This window comes from Panicum hallii, chromosome 1 (assembly GCF_002211085.1).
Source record: "Panicum hallii strain FIL2 chromosome 1, PHallii_v3.1, whole genome shotgun sequence".
NCBI classification, from domain to species: Eukaryota; Viridiplantae; Streptophyta; class Magnoliopsida; order Poales; family Poaceae; genus Panicum; species Panicum hallii.
Window position 1 is genome coordinate 55,341,306 of NC_038042.1, and position 20,413 is coordinate 55,361,718.

General features: G+C 47.8%; 2 protein-coding genes across 4 annotated transcripts; one reads left to right on the plus strand and one right to left on the minus strand.

Moving 5' to 3' along the window:
* Positions 1–4,720: 4,720 nt before the first annotated feature.
* Positions 4,721–5,800, minus strand: LOC112872566 (E3 ubiquitin-protein ligase ATL23-like). Of its 2 annotated transcripts, none has more exons than XM_025935604.1 (2): positions 5,500–5,800; positions 4,721–5,412 (listed from the first exon to the last, which is right to left on the minus strand). In XM_025935604.1, exons 1-2 carry the CDS (start codon positions 5,555–5,557, stop codon positions 4,859–4,861), a joined length of 612 nt encoding a protein of 203 aa, XP_025791389.1. In that variant the 5' UTR covers positions 5,558–5,800; the 3' UTR covers positions 4,721–4,858. The 2 variants fall into 2 exon arrangements, with proteins under 2 accessions (XP_025791389.1, XP_025791397.1); XM_025935612.1 differs by having other exon boundaries at positions 4,721–5,408; positions 5,500–5,799.
* A 3,290-nt stretch (positions 5,801–9,090) lies between these two features.
* On the plus strand, positions 9,091–17,327 carry LOC112876918 (probable methionine--tRNA ligase). Of its 2 annotated transcripts, XM_025941100.1 has the most exons (18): positions 9,091–9,282; positions 9,396–9,540; positions 10,302–10,455; positions 10,541–10,696; positions 10,822–11,052; positions 11,126–11,269; positions 11,464–11,554; positions 11,970–12,076; positions 12,157–12,271; positions 12,403–12,521; positions 12,641–12,706; positions 12,789–12,917; positions 13,006–13,149; positions 13,222–13,280; positions 15,904–15,971; positions 16,390–16,619; positions 16,720–16,821; positions 16,942–17,327. In XM_025941100.1, exons 1-18 carry the CDS (start codon positions 9,156–9,158, stop codon positions 17,170–17,172), a joined length of 2,418 nt encoding a protein of 805 aa, XP_025796885.1. In that variant the 5' UTR covers positions 9,091–9,155; the 3' UTR covers positions 17,173–17,327. The 2 variants fall into 2 exon arrangements, with proteins under 2 accessions (XP_025796885.1, XP_025796892.1); XM_025941107.1 differs by lacking the exons at positions 16,720–16,821; positions 16,942–17,327 and having other exon boundaries at positions 9,092–9,282; positions 16,392–16,562.
* Positions 17,328–20,413: the final 3,086 nt, after the last annotated feature.

The window sequence follows — 20,413 nt, forward strand, 5'->3', positions numbered from 1 at the left end:
CCCATGTGTAAGCTCCACATCAGCAGAAATACTTCCGTTTTATAACTTAAAACTAGCGAGGTGGCCCAATATTTGCGATCTTTTTACTTCAGAATAAATGGATGCATAAATTTTGGTTTTGCCATCCCGATATAATTTTTTCTCCTAATGGAACGGCGTCGCACAAGAGCTATCATTTATTTTTTTTCATCGTTATATTTAATAGTGTATCTCTCTTGAACATGAATTTAGGAGAAAAGAAAATACCTTATAAAAATATAATTAAAGGTTTATATATTTTTAGGAATTTTTTTTACTTTTGGACCGGCGATGTACATTTTTGTTTATTTTTCGTTCATTTTGGAGATGGCTCTTGCCTTCCATTAGTTATTTTTTCTATAGTAAATGGAGAAGCTAGAGCTATGAATAGTTGTGCCAAAGCCCTCTTAAATGGGGACCTAGCCTTGTCACTCTTCTCTTCTATCTTCATATGCTGCCTCGTGAATGCGCAGATTCTTCATAGCCAACCACTATTTTTCTCCATGGTCATTATCACCCACTCGGTAACCTTGAAAATTATATTATTATCTCGGGAGCATCTCTTTTTCTTAATCTCCATTGAAGAGTTAGCCCATTTAAACTATACCATGTAAGGTTGTATAGGTGGTCTCCTTGCACCATATACACTTGGGAATGATGCTATGGATCTCCGTTAGTGTGAGTGTTGCTTTTTAGGGAATGTGTGAGTGTTGTTTGATCAAGGTAGAGAGAGTTGTATAGGTAACTTTATGTCTCCTAATTGGTAGTGGTGGACCTCGGGTTAGGTGACCCTGGTGCCCATCCAGTCTCTGACGCAATAGATATAAGGTCACAACCCTATTTTGCTAGAGATGGTAAGATGAAAAAGAAAGTTGTCATTATTTTTTGTCTGAGCTATGTTTAATCCTTAGGAATGCCACTTCCAATTAGATGTTACCGTATTAACGTATCCAACAACATAGCCCTTTTGAACCTATTATTACTTTATAGATTGCTTCGAGTATGTGACCCAACTATCTATTATAATTTTTAATATTATGTTTGATAATTTACTAACTGTACTTAGCACAAACACTTTAGCTTAATCTAAACCATATGAAAATTGAAAAACATTTTTCATTATTTTTCATTCCAAATTTAGTTGTTATTAATTTCATTTAACATGGACTCTTTATTTAGATTTTTTCTTAAATTTTATGAAATCAATGTAGCATTTTTTACTATTAAATTTTGAATATAGCTATACTTAATAGCCACATTTTACATTAATTATTTAGATTAATCTAGTTCATATTTTTATTTTTTTCACTAAAATCCTCCTAGTCATCATATTGCAAATGAAAAAAACACAACAATGATGCATCAATCAGATCTGTATATTTTTATTTTTTTTAAAAAATATAGCAGTTGTTTGATTTTTTTATTTTTTGTGAATGAGCTCCATGTTGTTTCTAAATAAGGATTCTTCTTAGAGTTACTTGGATATCTCTAGTGTTCATTAGCATTGCTACCTCATATCTCTATGAAACAAATAGTCGTTGGACACCCATCACTCCATCTCTATCAAAATGTTGTTGTGTGCATAAACACATCACTTGCGTCGCCACCGGTGACCATACAATATCCCTGATGTCTACACGTGCACGAAGGCTGGGAGTTACTTCCATCGCTAGTCACCGAATAAAATCTTTCTTGCCTGCGGTCGTGATGGTCTCTAGGCTTTCCCTACTAATTTCTCTATTTCTCCATGTACATGGGGCTCTATGGAATTTTAATGCTTTAGGAGGACATAGATGTCAACTAAATAGATAATGACTCAATAGATTATATTTTTCTTCTCCCGTGCATGTAGGAGGGAGGCTGAATTTAGTTATTCGGTCTGTCATAGGATTCAAGGGAAGATTATTTGGGTACTAAATAAGGCGGTAGATTACACACATTTAATTAGTAGTTGTACTAAAATAGCTGGTGATATTTTTATTTCTATCTGTAGGCTTTAGGAGTCCTAACTATGAGTAACTACTTTAGATCTCATTTGGGAAGTTGAGACTGAAATAATTGACACATCGACATCATTAGCCTGTTTGTTGTATGCCTAGATAGAGCCAACGGCTTAACTGGATCTTGTAGGCACACTTTTATTGTGGATTTCGAGTGAGCAGTGCGTTATGTAGCGTGATGTACCATGCGCCTACGTAGCAGAGCAAGGGTCAAAAAGGATATAGGATTATCATGTAGCATGATCCAATAATTTTATTTTGTTGTTCATGACAATGGTTTTGTCCATAATTATCATTTGTCACATCTTTCACCGTTCAATGTAGGAGCTTCTAGTCCTTTAGATGAACATGGTGATTTATTATTTTGTTTCAAAATTTATTTGCTAAATATAAAGGTATGAGTATAATATTTTTTTTATTTTAAAATTTATCTATTAAGATATTGCACATGGTCCCTTTATTTAATTAATACGCTTCTAAATATTAATGGAAACTAAAATACATTTTTTTATTTATTTTCTTGATTTTTAGTTATTTATTAATTGGTCTTGGCATGGACTATTTATTTTGCTATTTTGGTTCCAATTTAATATAGGGTACTACTAATCTTCCTGTTATTTTAATTCTAAATTTAGCTATTCATCATTTTTCAGTTGTACTAATCATCTATTCTTAGATAGACCATTAGATTATCATAAAAATTAACGGTGTATATCTTTTTTGTTACCGTGGTAACGATAAGTCCTAAATTAAAATTTATCTATTAACAAATTTTATTATACATACGAAAGTAATTAGCTTTCCAATCTAAATGGAAATTCAAAATGTTTGGTGCATTATTAGTGTAAATGACTTTATAGTTTAATTTTTTATCTTATTCCATCAAAAAGTTATTCGGTTTAAATATATGTTTCTTTAAATACAAATTAATTTCCTTTTTCAATATTGGGCGTAAACGTATTTCACATTTGATTTGGTGGGTGCTTATAGCCCAACTAAATAAGTATGGCTTGACCTTCCGTATGTCTCAGCCACTTCTTTTATTTCTCTGCGTCAGGCCCATTTAGTATGTTGACGTGCTCTGTTTTTCTACTTCATAATTTGCTTCACTTTTTTTTACTTAAACTACAAAATTTATATTTGTAAATTAGGCGGAAACCACTGCAAAAATTGGATCATCGCATCTCTCTCAATGGATTAGGCGATGACGCATCTGATATGTTCTGCGGAGGGAGTAGCATATTGTCTTGATTCTGGTTGAGATAAGGTGAAAGCGCCTCTCTCTCCCACTTTCCAATCCAAATGGATTAGCCCATTGCAGCCGCTCGCTTCCTTGTTCAGCATCGCTGCTAGTTTACCGATTCATGTGCCCAGGTGCTGCTGCTGCCATGGCCGAACGCTGCGAGGTCCCAGACGTCAGCTCGTCTTGGAGGGCTGTCACGCCACATGGGACGCGTGCTGCTGCGCGAGGGCGACACCGACGGCGTGCTCCTCCCCGACAAATAGCAGCAGCAGAACCTCGTCTCCGAATACAGAGGAACAAAAAGATACGCATTTGATATGGATTCTTAATTAGTTTAGACTGTTAGATCTTTATAAAATTTATGTAAAATTTAAATATAGAAAAATAAAAAATAAATATTTTATATGGACTCTTGGTTAGATCTCCATAAGATCCAAATGTAGAGGAATAAAAAATAAATATTTGATATGGACTCTTAGGTTAGTTTAAACTATTATATCTTCATAAATCTGACGGTGCAATTTCTTCTTTTTTAATTAATGTGAGAATTTCTAGACTCTCTCGGCGGATGTGGTAGTTTTTTTAACACTCCCTTATTAATATAATAGATGATGATTCGAATCTCACGTAATATAATTAGCAAGTTTAAGTATCTAAATGTGCATTTTAAAAATTTAGGGATCTGGATGACATGACGAGCCAAATTCCCGGTGGTGCATTTTACTTTTATTTAATATTGAGAGTTCTTGAGAAGCGAGAGATTGATCGAAATAGAAGACTTGATCAGCCAAAAAATGCGATCAAGATATAGCAACTCTGTGGTCGAGAGCCTTGGGTAGCAGGTGACAACTAAACAAGTTCAGGGCAGCGGCGGCGGCCGCGGGGCCGGGAGCTTGCTCGGAATATGCCCCGCCGTGGCATCACGTCCAGTGCGGATTCGCCCGAACTCATGTCAAAGTAAGAACCTGGCCTTGGGAGGGGGTGCAGACTTATCGCAACGGCAAAGGATGGAAGAGAATTTCGAACTAACTTGCGCTGGCAACAATTTGGCACCCAGTTCATCAAACCGACTTTCTTCCACTGTGTGGGCATCATACACAGGTCCGAATCAGCTGCAAACTGCCCAGTTCGACCGACCGTGCTCTGAAGCCTGAACCATGAAGACCTTGTCGGCTTGTTACGTGGGAAGGCCAAAAATGTGTCCCACCACACCCTCGATCCTCAGCGTTGCCTCCTTGCAGGCAAACCGTCGAGCATCCTTGGTGCGCAGCTGGCAGCACCACCCGCCGCTGCCGACGCAGGGCCATGCCAAAGCTAACGAGAGCAGGTCGCCGGCATAGGCGGTGTCACCAATTTGCCGTGTCACCAATTTGCACTGAATAATCAAAGCAGATGACACGAACCGTCGTGAAAACGTCACCGGACCTGGCCAGGTTGTGCCGTCGTGGACGCAATCAACTTCTCAACTTGGAAATCACTATCGAATGAATTAAATCTGCTTTGCACTTACAATTGATGAACCGAATTACGATATGGTACTAGTAAACACGGATTTGGCAAACTACTATCTATGTGTATATGTACAAGCACGAACGAATCAAACGGCAAACTCGCAGCCGAGCTCACGGGCTACCGATCCGCGCCCCCCCTGTCTTTCGGCCACGACCTCCGAGGAGGCGGCGGCCTCGCCGGCCACCGTGCCGGCCGCCTTGCCGCGGCTGGTGTCGACGACGACGACCACGGCGCGGCAGACGGGGCACACGCGGCTCTTGCTCAGCCAGCGGTCCACGCACTGCGCGTGGAACCCGTGCTCGCACCCCGGCAGCGCCCGGCACCGGTCCCCGGCCCGGAACGCCTCCAGGCACACCGCGCACTCGCCGCCCGCGCCGGACTTGCCCTCGTGGTCGTGGCACGGCAGCCCGTCAAGATCCTCGGCCGACAGCCCCTCCGCGCGCCCCTCGTCCTGCCGCGACGCCGCGGCGCGGAGCGTGATGCCCCGCCTGAGCGCCCAGAAGACGATGAGGATGTGCAGCACGAGCATCGCCACGACGCCTGCGACGAGGAGGAGCACGGACAGCGTCACTCCCGCCATTGACGCTGCAACGAACGACGACGCGAGGCAGAGCCACCAAGCCCGTCGCCTTGGCCTAGCTAGGACGGGAAACGAGAGGGCAGAGGAGATTAACCGACGCCATAGAAGTGGACAAAGGAATCCGCAAGTGGCTGGAGAAGAACCACCTCGGAGCAGCTCGCTGGATCTTCTGGTCCAGGTCAATTGCACCGATTCATCTTCCATGCCTATCTCCTTGTCCGCGCCTTTGAGAAACTCGCCGCACAGTACATGTTCTGAAAAGCGACGTCGTGTCTGATCACGCGGATAGCATTACCGAATTCTTTAAGGTCTTGCTTTGGAAGAAACGGTGTGCTGGATCGGATTAACAAATGCCGCAAATGGTCATCGCTCACCGGTGCTGCAACTGTTGGATGATCGGTGCAGGGCACTAGACCTCGCTGGGTTGGTGAAAACGACAAGAGGTGCTGCCCCTGCTAGTGCTAGGGCCCTAGGGGTTTGGAAGATTATTAGTAGGTGAGACGAACAGGGGTGCGGCCAAGCGATCTGGGCAGGGGAAAGCGATGCCACGGCCGGTAGAGACAGTTTGGCGCTAACTCTGTTGCGATGGAAGAATATAGTTACAGGCTTACAGCTTACAATTACAAGTGTGAGTTGCCCTCGTTTTTCTTCAACTGTTGCTTGCGTTGCTCACCAGTCCGTGGCCTGCGCTGCGTGTCTTCCATGTTGCAAGAATGCAAGTAGACTGCAATATACTGACGACGACAACGGTGAATATAGTATGGAGTATTCTTGTGTGACAAAGGTAAGGCCAACTGGCGGTCCATCTACTGAAACTAATCAGAGTTCAGAGAATACTGCGACGACACCACACATTCTCTGAACTCGGATCGCAGGAAAAATCGTACGAGGAAACTAGAAATGTTCAGCTGAGGGAAACTGTCAGGATGTTCATCTGAGCTTGAATTTTCTTCAGGTTTCAGCAACTAGCTCTTTGTTCAGTACAGGGGAACATCCAAGAAATGAAGTCTCGTTCACATCCAAAGCAGCAGGGGCCACTGGCGACGAGCGATCTTCCTAGTCATGCCCCGGCACCAGCCTCCAGACGGTCAACGGCCGCTGCGACGACGCCGTCGAAGCCGAAGGGGCATAGGAGAGAGGATTAGGAGGGGACGCGGCAGGGGAGATCCGGTGAGCAAGGGGATGGTAAATCTGGAGGAGGAGCTCAGCCCCCCGCGACGACGAGGCTGCCGTCGCCGGACGGGAAGGGGACATCAGGCCATCAGCCATGGGGGAGCAGAGGGCGAAGGGAACATTTCGAGAAAATAGTGGACACTAAAGGGGTATTTATATAAATAACCTAGGCGCTTTTTCATAAATATTCGGATCGTGATCATTGGTCGTGATCCAATTTAGGTGGTTTTGTGTAAATTTTCGGATCGCGATTATTAGTTGCGATCCGATTTAAGGGTTTTCTGGAAAAAGACTGTACCGCTTTCCCGACGTCGCACTGGCCGGCCCCGAGCTCCCGAGTCCCGAACCCGTCGGTGCTGTGGCCGCCTCCACTTCACTCCCCTCCGACTAGGGAGTCCCAAAAGCCCCCAGTCCGCACTCGAAGAAGGAAGGCAATCGCTGCGGCAGCTGCGCCGGCGTCGATTTGGTGACTGATGGTACGATGCCAGAGGAACGGGAGGCTCGCTGTGCCGGTGTTGGAGCTGGAAGCCTGGAAGCCAACCCCGCCATGGGGAAGCAGCCGCGTGCGCAAGGCGAGCAGGAGGCGGCCGTGATACGGCGCTCCGAGCAAGCATGAAGGAGCAGCGAGGAGAGGATGAGGGCGGTGGCGCTGGGGAAGGCCAACGCCGGTCTGCAGGATGCATTCAGCTGCTGGTGCAGGTGCAGGACTGCAGGTGCCACATTGAGGCGGCTGGCATGGCAAGTGGGCAAACGGCATTGCGGCAACCTCCATCCCCAGCAATGTGTCACACCTCACCAATCCACCATAGCCATCCGGTGAGCTAAATCTTCAGGTCAACCTGTTAATTCGTTCAAATATTTTTACTACCATCTTGTGCTTAGTAGTGTATAAAACTGTACCAGCCGTTGACCCTTGAAAAAAAAAACTGTACCAGCGAGAGTAACCGAGGAAGACAGGAAGGCCAGCCCTGAAAGGGTGAAACACTTCTTTCCTTTGACCAGCAGAGAGCTTGAAAGAGAAATAGGTGTACTGTTTCAGGTCTAACTGATCTGCAGGTCTATCTGAGAAATAGTTTGTCAGGAATTCAGGATGGCCAACTGATGTATGGTTTTAACAGTGATCCCATGGGATAAACTTTGCCAGTGGAGTAAATAAACAGGATCCGCGACTAAAGTTGGGATGTGATTTAACTTGATTCAAGCTTCAGACATTCAGATGGCATGCAGGAAGAAGCTTCACTTCTGAATCCTGAACTCGTCTGAGTATGCCTCGCCACGGTGGGCAAAGCAATCCATGAATTTGTCCGGTTCAAGCCCGGGAGACCACCGGCGTGCGAGTTCATGGGACGACGAAGATTCTAGAGAAAATTCCCTGCAATGCCCTCGAACAAATCACGCTTCCTTCTATGGCCCTGCACAATTGCAACTTCCTTATGTGACCATGATTTCATTTTCCTTCCCTTCCATGGCCCTGCTGTTACATCTGCAGTTAACTCCCAGTTAAATGACTGTGAAAAGACAATAGTACCCCTGGGGAGCCCTCCACCGCGCCCCTGGGGTGACTCTGCTCCCGAGCCCGCCGCCGCCGCCCGCGCGCCCGCCCGTGCGCTGCCCGCTCGCGCGCGCGCCGCCGCCCGTGCGCGCCCGCCTCCCGCCCGCGCGCCGCCGCCCGTGCGCGCCCGCCGCCGCCGCCCGTGCGCTACCCGCCTCCCGCCCGCGCGCCGCCGCCCGTGCGCTACCCGCCTCCCGCCCGCGCGCCGCCGCCCGTGCCCGCCCGCCGCCGCCGCCCGCGCGCCGCCGCCCGCGCGCCGCCGCCCGTGCCCGCCCGCCGCCGCCGCCTCCCGCCCGCGCGCCGCCGCCCGTGCGCGCCCGCCGCCGCCGCCCGTGCGCTACCCGCCTCCCGCCCGCGCGCCGCCGCCCGTGCGCTACCCGCCTCCCGCCCGCGCGCCGCCGCCCGTGCCCGCCCGCCGCCGCCGCCCGCGCGCCGCCGCCCGCGCGCCGCCGCCCGTGCCCGCCCGCCGCCGCCGCCGCCCGCCCGCGCGCCGCCCGCCGCTCGCGCGCCCGCCTCCCGCCCGCGCGCCGCCGCCCGCGCGCTGCCCGCCCGCGCGCTGGCCGCCCGAGCGCCGCCCGCCGCTCGCGCGCCCGCCTCCCGCCCGAGCGCCGCCGCCCGCCCGCCGCCCGCCCGTGCGCTGCCCGCCCGCCGCCGCCGCCCGCCCGCGCGCCGCCCGCCCGCCGCCCTCCTCTGCTTCGGGGCTCACGGGATAGGATGGGGGAGATGGGGTCGGGGAGTGGCAGGGGTAGTTCAGTCTAAAATTTTTTTGCTTCTCATCTCAAACCTCAAATTCTAACGGATTGGCCTAACGGGTCTAACGGAAGGCCATGGAAGGGAACGAAAATGAAAAAGAGGCTATAAAAAGACGTTTCAGTTTTCCAGGACCATAGAAGGAAGCGTGATTCGGTTCAGTGCCTTCCAGGGAATTCTGCCAAGATTCTAACGAATCGAACCTTGCCCGACGGTGGGCCCACGAGGCCACGGCGTTTTAAAAGGGGCGAAACCCGACGACATCTACCAGGCCCACGAGGTAGTGGGCGGTGACTCGGCCAACCCCAAAACCTCCGCCCCGGACCCATGGCGTCGTCGTCCTCGCCTCCGCCGCCGCCGCCGAAGCTGCCGATCCCCGGCCGCCGCAACATACTCATCACCAGCGCCTTGCCCTACGTGAACAACGTCCCGCACCTCGGGAACATCATCGGATGTGAGCATCTCTCCCTCCTTCCCTCCCCTGCCCTGCATCCGCGGCCCGCGAATTGTCCCTCAGACTTTTCTCCCGGGGCATCTCATGGGGATTTTGTTCGGCTGTGCGCGCAGGTGTGCTGAGCGCCGACGTGTTCGCGCGCTACTGCCGGCTGCGCGGGTACAACGCGCTCTACATATGCGGGACGGACGAGTACGGGACGGCCACGGAGACAAAGGCCATGGAGGAGAACTGCTCTCCCAAGGAGATCTGCGACAAGTGAGTCAGCAGGCCCTTCGCCTGAAATCCTTGCCTTTCAGTGCGGGCGGTGCCTCTGTTCTAGTTGGAAATTTGATTAATTGGAAATTCGGGTATGCAGATGATTCGGTTTGGTGTTTTATAGCTGCGCTCGAGCTGTTTGGTTTTGGGAGTTTTAGGTACAGGGCGAACTGGCGATGCGAGGTGGATTTCCTGGCCCAGCCGAATTCTTTTGCGTTTTGACGTCAATTCACTAGACGCTCTTCACTTCCTTGGGTTTGATTTCCAGTGGTATTTCGTAGGGTACCGTTAGTGTGTTCAATCAGCGATGATGGCTGATAATTGAACTTATACGGGGGGAGTACAGATCCAATAAATTTGTTTCCGTTTCAACTGATTGATATTCATGAATTTCGGTTAGACTTTGTTATTCCTAAATTACATTGAACATAAGTGTCCATGCTGGCATGCTGCAATATTGAACCAAGTGGATTTGATTTTTACAATAGTTGACCGACGACTTAATCATGATCCTGCAGTTCTGTTTCATTATATCTTCATTGGCTACAGTTTGATTAGTGCTTGATCATAATATCTTGGTTACAAGCATTTCACCTAGTCTTAAACCCACTGCTTTTTTTACTTTTTGTATTGTACACTTGAAGTATTCAACTAACAAGTCTTGATGTGCTAGATGCATTGTTCGCTGAGCTGCATATATCAGATAAAAGAAACCAAAGAAGACTTTCCTCATAGGAACCTTTCTTTACTGAAAAATGCAGGTACCATGCTATCCATGACGAGGTTTACAAGTGGTTTGACATAAAATTTGACAAGTTTGGACGAACGTCCTCTCCTCAGCAGACAGAAATATGCCAAGCAATTTTCCATAAATTGATGAAAAACAATTGGCTCACAGAAAGTACCATGCAGCAGGTACAGCTTGTATCGTGGTAAACTTGTCTATTCAGCTTAATATATATGATGTATCCTGATTACAATATTTTTTTCTGCTTTGCAGCTTTATTGTGATATCTGTCAAAGATTTTTGGCGGACAGACTTGTAGAAGGAGCATGCCCTACACAAGGGTGTACTAATAAAGCCGCGCGAGGTGATCAATGTGATAATTGCAGCCATATGTTGAATCCAACGGAACTAATTGATCCAAAGTGTAAGGTAAGCATATCCAGTACTTACTGTAGAATTTTTGTTTCTGTATCGTTATTGTTGTTTGATTGCATAAGATGTTGTTGACATGTGAATAATGAATTTCCTTTTGGTTTACTGTATTTTCTTTGTAGGTCTGCAAGAATACTCCTCATATTCGTGAAACAGATCACCTATTCTTGGAACTCGCTCTATTAAAAAAAAAGTTGGTAGACTATATCAATGATACTTCAGTAGCTGGTATGTGGAGTCAAAATGCCATTCAAGCGACAAACGCATGGCTGAAGGAAGGACTAAAGCCACGCTGTATCACAAGAGATCTTAAATGGGGAGTTCCTGTTCCAATGGAGAAGTACAAAGATAAGGTTTGGCCATAATACATATCAAGGAAGTCTACAATTATGAATTTATCTGATTTCCCATTATGATTATTTTCAGGTTTTCTATGTCTGGTTCGATGCGCCAATTGGCTATGTGTCTATCACAGCATCTTATACTCCCGAGTGGGAGAAGTGGTGGAAGAATCCTGACAATGTGGAATTATTTCAGTTCATGGGCAAAGATAATGTGCCATTTCACACGGTATGATGTCTATAACGAGATTGCTTTATGATGAGTTGATGACCACGCGTTGTGCTCTTCAATGCCATTTCTACAACTCTATTGCTCACTTTCTAGGTATAGTGTTCGTGGGACTTGTGAACTCTGCCATTTATTCAAGTGCATGCACTCCTTTTTGTTATGAAGTACTTATTAATTTTTGAAGGTGCTGTCAGATCATGTTCCCTTCAACACTACTAGGAACCGGTGAAAATTGGACGATGATGAAGACCATTAGTGTTACTGAATATTTAAATTATGAAGCAGGTACATGCTAAGATTGATATGTTTTCTATTTGTTAATTTCTGATTGAGATGCAGCCCGTGCAATCATGTGATTATTAACATTTGCGAAAAATGCTTGTTTGCTTGAAGTGGGTTCTGTCAAATCCTGGAAGATATGTTGCTGAATGTATTAAACTATTATATCTCTAGTTTACTACTCTCCTTTCTGTTCTAGCTTTTGTCTTTCGACATGCTTCTCTTCTGCCTTATGTTCAATGAGCTACAAATTTATACGTTATGCCTGATAACTATAAGTTTTTTCCCTTAAATGAATTGGTGTACTGGTGTTGCCTGCAGGCTACAGTCTGTTGTTTTTTCCAAACTTTGTTTGTGTTTAAAATATCGCAGTATGTACCTATATTTCCTGCAAGTAACTAAATATTCCTTGTGCCTGTAGGAAAATTCTCCAAGAGTAAGGGTATTGGAGTTTTTGGTAACGATGCAAAGGATACGAATATTCCTCCTGAAGTCTGGCGATACTACCTGCTTATGTGTCGTCCAGAGGTCAATACCAAAATTGTCCAGTGATCCTCTATTTATGACATTATATGAGTTTAACAAACCATTTGATCTGATCTACATAGGTATCAGATACACTCTTTACGTGGACCGATTTGCAAGCCAAATTGAACAGCGAGTTGTTAAATAACTTGGGAAACTTCATCAATCGTGTGCTAAGCTTTATTGCAAAACCAGCTGGTTAGTCAGTCTTGCACCAAATAAAAATACAATTTGAGGATTCCTTTGGTATGTTAATCATATATGATCAATAACTGATCCTATTACCTTCCTCACTTTTGTGAGAGTTCATTTTGTTATTATTTATATAGGAGCTGGATATGATTCAATTATACCTGATGCCCCCGGTGCCGAGTCACATCCGTTGACAAGTGAGCTTGCAGAAAAAACCAGTATACGGGTTGAACAATATCTTGATGCCATGGAAAAGGTAAAGGTGCACTGATGCACTATGTGAAGTGGCACAATCCCAACACGTCATGTGTACCCATATGTTTTGCCACGTCTGCTGCTAGATTTTTCAACATTGTATTGGCCTTCTTATGACAGGTTAAGCTGAAACAAGGACTGAAGAGTGCAATGGGTATCTCCAGTGATGGAAATGCTTATTTGCAAGTAATTATGTTTCCCCTTCTTTCATTTATCTCGTTGTTCTGTAGTAACTCTTATTTATCTTTGCTTTGCTACATAAATGTAGGAGAGCGAATTTTGGAAACTTTATAAAGAAGATCCAGTAAGCTGTGCGATTGTGATTAAAACTTCAGTTGGTCTTGTCTATCTCCTTACCTGCCTGCTGGAGCCTTTCATGCCTTCCTTTTCTAATGAAGTATGATCCTAGTTGTCACTGAGTGTTGTCAGAGTTTCTTCGAGTAGCATTCTTGCCTCAAACCTCACTATGTGCTATCTTCTATAAGGTGCTACGTCAATTAAACCTGTCCCCGGAAGAAAATCTCTCATTCAGTGACGAAAAAGGAGAAATTGTGAAGGCAAAAACTCCTTGGGATTTTCTACCAGCAGGGCACAAAATAGGGAGGCCTACACCTCTGTTCGAGGAATTGGTGCGTCTTGAATTTAGAATATTTTTGTCTGTTGGCCATAACTTTACACCTCATAAATTGCAATGACTGCAGAAAGATGAAAACGTGAGTGAGCATAGGAAAAAATATGCAGGAAGTCAAGCTGAGAGGATGTAACATCCCAGTTTTCATCACTATTGAAAGAAATGCAAAGTAAGGGTGTTTGCGTAATTTTATAAAAGTACAAGTCCTTTTATGCAAATATTTGATTTACAAAAGTAACTTTTAAATTTACTCAGGACTAAAGTGTAAAAATGCGAGTCATCATGATATGTCTATCCAATCATTATGACGAGTCTATCCCGTCATAATGACATGTCTATCCAAGTCTATCCCGTCATCATGACATGCCTATCCAACCATTATGACAAGTTTATCCCGTCATCATGACGTGTCATAAATGCTTGCATTTAGGTCCTGAATTTTATAAAGTTTTACCCTTTAGGACAAAAGCAATTCAAATCCGACTTTTATTCAAAAATTCATGTGTAAAAACATAAGTTTTGAGTTTTTGAATTTGAGCCCTAAAGCAATGCTAAAGCAATGTTGTAGAGTTTGAAAAACTCTTCAAACTTTCGTTTTAGGCATTTCTTCATTTGAGTTTTGATTGATGGAAAATTTTGCCTTACAGATGAGTCCCTGCAGTTTTCTGAAATTGCGCATAAGTCCTTGAGGAATTCCATTTCCCTTTCCCCTCTATTTTCCTTCTCCGGTGCTTTCTTTATCTTCACTGGTAGCACCATCCCCTTTGATCTATAAATAGGACCCTCCCTCTTTTGCCATCCACCCATGAGCAAGGTAGATAAGTTGTGGTAAGGTTAGTGCTGGACTAGCTACTTAAAGGTGTGCGTTCCTTCGTGACTTTGTCGCTCCAATAAGGTAAGTGTTAGTCTCCTGGTTAAACTTGAGTACGTAGTATATAAGTTGTGATTCATCTGTTGGTAGGCTCCACCTCGCCATAAATCAGGGTCGTCGCACACAGCGCCGGCCGAGATATTTTTCCGCCGCGCGAACCACCTCACCTCATTTAAAAAGGAAGCCGACGCACCTCCCTGCCGTCCCCCACCCGTGCTCGCTTTCGCTCGCGCACGCGCGACACACCGGCCCCACGACGGGACCGCGCACTGCCGCCGGCACCGCGCCGTGCCGCCCACCTCCGCGTCCCCACCTTGCCCACGCCGCTGCAGCGTCCTCGCCGGCTTTGCCGCCTCGACGCTCGCGTCTTCAGTGCTGCCACTGTTTGAGCTGACAGCGAGCTGCCGCAGCCCACGCCGTCGCCGTCCCTGTGCGACGCCGCTGCTGCTCTCCTTGCCTATAAAAGGAGCGAGGCCGTGATGAACTCCACCATCAGCCCTAACACACCGAGCCGCTTCACCTTGCTAGCTGAACCACTTCTCCCGAGCCCAGTTCACTCACGAGACGAAGCTCCAACAGTTGACCCTCTCCTCAAATCGTATACTATCTATTTCTCCTATTTTCATCTCCATTTGAGCTTATTTTATAGCTTGCTTGTGTTGTTTGCCGGTTGTGCCGTTTCCGCCCGTAGATCACGGAGTGACCGAGGAGGAGCCGGCCAAGGAGTACGAAGGCCAGTACAGCGCGCCGGAGCCAGAAGACCCGTACCACGAGCAGGAAGCCGCCGCCGCCGACGCGTACATAAGCGAAGGCAAGTTTCATCGACCCCTACGTGAGCGGTTGCATCCATGTGAGGACGTCTAGTTGTAGCTCTGGTTTAGGATCGATTACATATACCGGTGCTTGAGTGATTGAGTGTGCTCATACATGCATGTGAGTAGTTATGTATGTCCAGAGTTGAGACTAGGATATGAAGGGTTTTGGCTGAGGCTAGGGCAGCTGGGTATGCTGGAGCCGGCGCTACCGTGGTGGTAGACTGGCAGGTGAGTGCTACCGTGGAGGTAGGCTCGAGTTGACATGTTGAGGAATGGTTGCTGCCCTGGTGAACCATAAGGACCGAGTTGTTTTGACATCTCACCTAGCTTACTTTAGTACGACCACAGGTTCCGTTATGGGCCGGATTTAGCCTAATCCCACTGGTTAGCCTGACGGTCGCAGAGATGGTTCACGGGTATAGACCATTGGGGTCAGGGCCCGAGGGTTTGTGCGGCCGGGCTGGGGCGTGACCACGGCTGGGTGTCGGCTATGTCGGTTGTCCGTTCGGGCAGTCGAGATTGTGGGTACAGTGTACGACCTCTGCAGAGTGTAGAATCCATTCGAATGGTCCGTGTCCACGGAATGGACAGGCTACGGTGTGGTCCTGACAACTAGTGAGCTACCTACTGTGGGCTGTGTCGGGAAGAGTTGTATAACTTTAGTTGCATTACTAATGCATTGTGATTAATGTGCATCGTGCATATCATTCCCCTCCCGTAGGGTGAGGTGGAACTTGCTGAGTACTTTTGTACTCACCCGTTTATGACTTGTTGCAGAGGATCCTGATTTTGTGCCTGAGGAAGGCGAGTAGTTCGTGCCCTATACCCAAGTCTGGAGTGGTGCCGTCGCAGTAGAAGCCACCATGTCAGATGAAGAGTTTACCCTCGCGTTTATCACCGCTATTGTTGTATTCCTAGTTTATGTTATTATTGTAATCGAACGTATTAAATAAAGCTATGTATGACTGTGGCACCACTTGTGTAATGTATTTTCGCCAGAGACTGCTTTCTGGTGTTTAAATACATGTTTAGCTCCGGTTGTTTAGACCGGGGCGTTTCAGAGGAGCTCAAAAGAAGTAGCTGATGCTGAAGCCACGAAAATTGCTAACCAGCTCAAAAGCACCACATTATCTGGTAATTGTTTGGACACTCTAATTTACTCTGCTTCAGCCTAGAATATAAGGCAGATTTGCCTTTTCTATTGCACGTCTCGGAGCAAAGAGAAAAATTCATGTTGTTCAACTTATTAGCGAATTGTGCACTTTATGTCTCATTACAAAAAAAATATTATCTAGGGATCATGCGCTTTCATAGTTGGCAGGTGTGCTGCAGGCACCCTGCCCACCGGGGTCCAAACCCGGATGGGCCCCTGTTTGTAAAGTGTCAGCCAGAGCTCCTAGAATAATTTTGGAAAACAAACACCAGAACTATCAAGCAAATGTCAGCTTCATCGTTCAGTTTGAAGCACTTTGACTCTTCTTTGAATTATTCTGCCAAGCTATTTCAAATTCCAGCAAGTAATTGTCTATTTCTCCACATTTTTTTCATCCAGAGGGAGGCTCGAAGAAGGAACAGAAGAAACAGTCCGGTAGCTCAAAATCTAAGGCAGCAGAGGCAGAAATGTCTGTTGCAAAGTTGGATATTCGAGTGGGGCTTATCAGAAAAGCAGAGAAGCATCCAGATGCTGATTCCCTGTACGTAGAGGAAATCGATGTTGGAGAGGAGGCTCCAAGAACAGTGGTTAGCGGCCTTGTCAAATACATTCCTCTTGAAGAAATGCAGGTTGGTTTTACTAATCATCATTTGTGCTTCCTAGATTTTTTTTTTCTCAAGATCCCTTGGGTTCAGCCACTGATTCTGCAATCATTTTATGACTGAGCAGAACCGGAAAGTGTGCGTTCTCTGCAATTTGAAACCAGTGGCAATGCGTGGTATAAAATCACATGCCATGGTTCTGGCTGCATCAAGTGATGACCACACAAAGGTACGACATCGTATAGCTTCACATTTGATAAAGTTATGCTCTGAAATATGAAACGCGTCATCATGAAGCAGCGCTATTTATTTCGATGTACAATAATGCTGAGTTCCCATGCGAGTTCAGGTCGAACTGGTCGATCCACCAGCGGATGCTGCCGTGGGGGAGAGTGTCACCTTCGCTGGGTACTCGGGTGAGCCCGAGGCTTCTCTCAGTGGCAAGAGCAAGGTGTGGGAGAAGCTAGCCGCTGACCTTCACAGTAACGGCGAGCTTGTGGCGTGCTACAAAGATGTCCCGTTCACGACTTCGGCTGGAGTGTGCAAGGTGAAGACAATAGCAAATGCAGAAATCCGCTAGACGTGGTGGCGAGAGTCCGCCTGACCTAACTGCTGTCTGAAGTTATTGAAATGCTAGCTGATTGCTTTTTGCTCCATAAGTTTATCCTTTGATTTGAAAATATGTATATTACTATATTGAAAGAAATAGTGTGACGCAAACGAGGCGATGACTGACGATGTTGGCCTGCATAGTAGATGGAAAAAATGGCCAAATGGACATGTTCTAACGCAAAAACAATGTTCTCTTGGAGGGGAGATGACACTTGTTTTCTGCCTTCTAAGGAAAGACGAAAGAGAATGCTCTACTTGGCTTGGAATGCGGAAATTGTAAAGATCGGTCACCCCTGGGCCGTTTGTCGAGCCGGGTTAGGCCTTCTGTATTTTGGGCTATGCTAGCGATATGGACAGAGGAGTAAGGCCCAAGGGGCGGCGTCGACGCGTGAGCTACCTGTTTTTTTTTTTAAGATATTTTTGTTAGCGAGCTCTGTCGCCTATCAATCGTATCTCTCTTTTCTTTGTTGTCGCGGCTAGTTTAGTTACACTACCAGGAATACCTGAATCTCAAGAGCAGAGTGGAACACAGACACAGGTGATCAATTATTTGTGCTGCGTAGCAGATTTGCCATGAGCCTGCTCGTGCCAACGGCTGAGGGCAGGAGACTGACAAAAGCAAAAAGAGAACCCCACCCCTGCGCAGCGCGCAAGAGTGCAGCACCAGCAGCACCCAGCAGCAGAGCACATGGCAACTCAGACGAACTCACGGACGGTGGGATTCACACGCGGCGGTCACAGGCCGCGTCACCACCGGCGTCCGGCCGGGATCGGAGTGCACGGGGCGCGGCAGGCGGCAACCGCGCCTCCGCTGGCCGGTGCAGTTGAAACTTGAAACCGCAGCCGTAAAAATTCCGCACGCGAGCCACGCAGGGCACGTGGTGGGCGGCGGCTGGCGCCTGGTGAATGGTGATGGCGGGTGGATCCGCGGCGGGGGGAGCAGGGCAATGAAACCCCCGCCCCGCGCGCCCACGGCCGCGGGCACAGGGACACAGGGTGGAGCGTCGGCGCACGGGGTTGGGGGCCGCCCGGGGCAGCTGCAACCTTGGCAGCTGATCCCCCTGGTGATTGGGCGATGCGTGCGGTGCGAGGCTGGCTGGGGCACCCCGGCCAGTCCCGGACACGGAACATGGCGGGCGGAGCGCAGCAGAGCAGGGACCGGTGCGGGTGGAGATCAACCTTGGGAAAGCGTCCGCCAGATGCGACGCGACCACCCTACTGGAGTACTGGGCGCCAATCCAGCCCCCACCATCTGCTCGTGCTCCTGCCCTACGCCCAGCTCCACCACCACCCTGATTTCTCCTGCCTCCGCTTCGTTTTTGCGATTCCCGGTTCACACCGGTGCCGTCCGTTATCGCAACAGGCCGCGTCGTGTCGTGTCGTGCTGCACGAACGAGACGTCCACACGAACGGCCAAGCATCTTCTTCCTTTAAGCAAAGGCTGTGCCGTGCGGCGCCGGCGGTTGGTACCAAGCGAGCAAAGGTTTCTGTCCGCGGAAGATCCCCTCCCTTGCGCCCAAGCCCAAACACTCCTTCCTCTACGCTAGTTGGGCTCCGGCAGACGCCCAGACCCACCCGCGGCGCGCCAGACGACAGCTAGCCAATCTCCGAGACGCCAAGACACGCGCCTGCCGTGCTGCGCTGCGCTGCCGCGCTGGGGATGACCAGGACGCCGCGAAAGCGAAGGCTCCGGCAGCGGCCGGTGCGCAGGCCAACACGACGGCACGCCGAGCGACCTCGTTTTCCTCCTCCTCATCTCCTGATCATCCCGGCGCGCCCCCCTGATACCGGTAGCCGGCCCACCCCTAGCTAGGCGCCTACGCCCCTAGCCGGCCCGCACCGCCACGGACACGCCTCCTCGTCCCGTCGGTTTCCCTCCCGCGGTCGCCTTCGGAGGCGAAAATTTCCCTGCTTTTTCCGCGACGGGACTGATGGCAACCGCGATAGATGCCCGGATGGCGAGGGTCACCACCAAATATTCTCATCCCCAGTCCGGCGGCACAGATTTTTCTGACTGACGAGCGCTACCGGAAGCAAAGGTTATCATCGGCTTCGGCTCGATCACTCGATCAGACGGCACGGCCTCATGGAACATGGCCGCGGCTCTAGGACAAAAGCCTTTCCCCTGACGTCGCCGTCGAGGATGGGGGCGATGGAATCTTGGCGGTTCAGTGGGGGCTGCACAGAGACGAAAGGCGCTCCCGCGTCCAGTCGCCGCCGAGCCAGATTTTGCTTTTGCGATGCATATGCTCTACTCCCTCCGTCCAAAAAAAATATAAAAATTAAATAATTTTAAATTTAATTAAATTTATATTAAAAAATTACTAACATTTATATCAAGTATTAAAATATATTACATGATTAATCTAACGATACTTAGGGGGTATTTGATTTGGAGGGGCCTTTTATAAACCCACCAATAAACTCTTAAGACTTTTTTATCCAAACATGAAGCCTTATAAGTGAGTCCTGTAAGTCCATAAGCCCCTCCAAGGGATGCTTACGGGGCTTATTTTTTGTAGGCTCCACCAAAATATCCCCTCTTTCCTCTCACTAACCTTGTATCCCTCACCTACAGAGGTATTAATGAAGGGTAGAAAGATCATTACCAACTACAAGAGCTTTTTATAAGCAACTATAATCAAACACCACTTTAAACTCATAATAAGCACCTTCATGTGAGGGGCTTATGGGTTTATATAAGTCTCTCCAAACCAAACACCCCCTTATTTTATAATATAAATGTTAATATTATTTTGTATAAATTCCATCAAATTTGAAACTACACGCTAGGCTTGATCAGCTGCTACAGGTAACCATCAGCCATCTGTCCTCGAGGAGATTTCTTATCTGTTGTTCGTCGGGGGGAAAGATTTCTTATGCGTTAAAAATGTCAAATCTCCATGTGTGAGAACATGGGCTTACTCCGGCAAAGCGTGTGGATTTGTAGACTGTGATTATTGGGAACAGGTGGCATGGCATGGATTGTATTGTGTTTAGGCCATGTATGTACTGAGCCGCGTGAGGGATTGAGATGACTTGTTCTAGGGCAAACCTGATTGGAGGATGAGACTCACTTGAGAGGGATGGATCAACCTTGGAAACAGTAAAAAGTCGCAGGTGAGAGCGATGGCAGCGTGGGGGAGTGGCGACTAGGCTAAAGACCCTTCTCTTTTCAGAGGAAAGGATTGGATCGGGCAGGGAAAAAA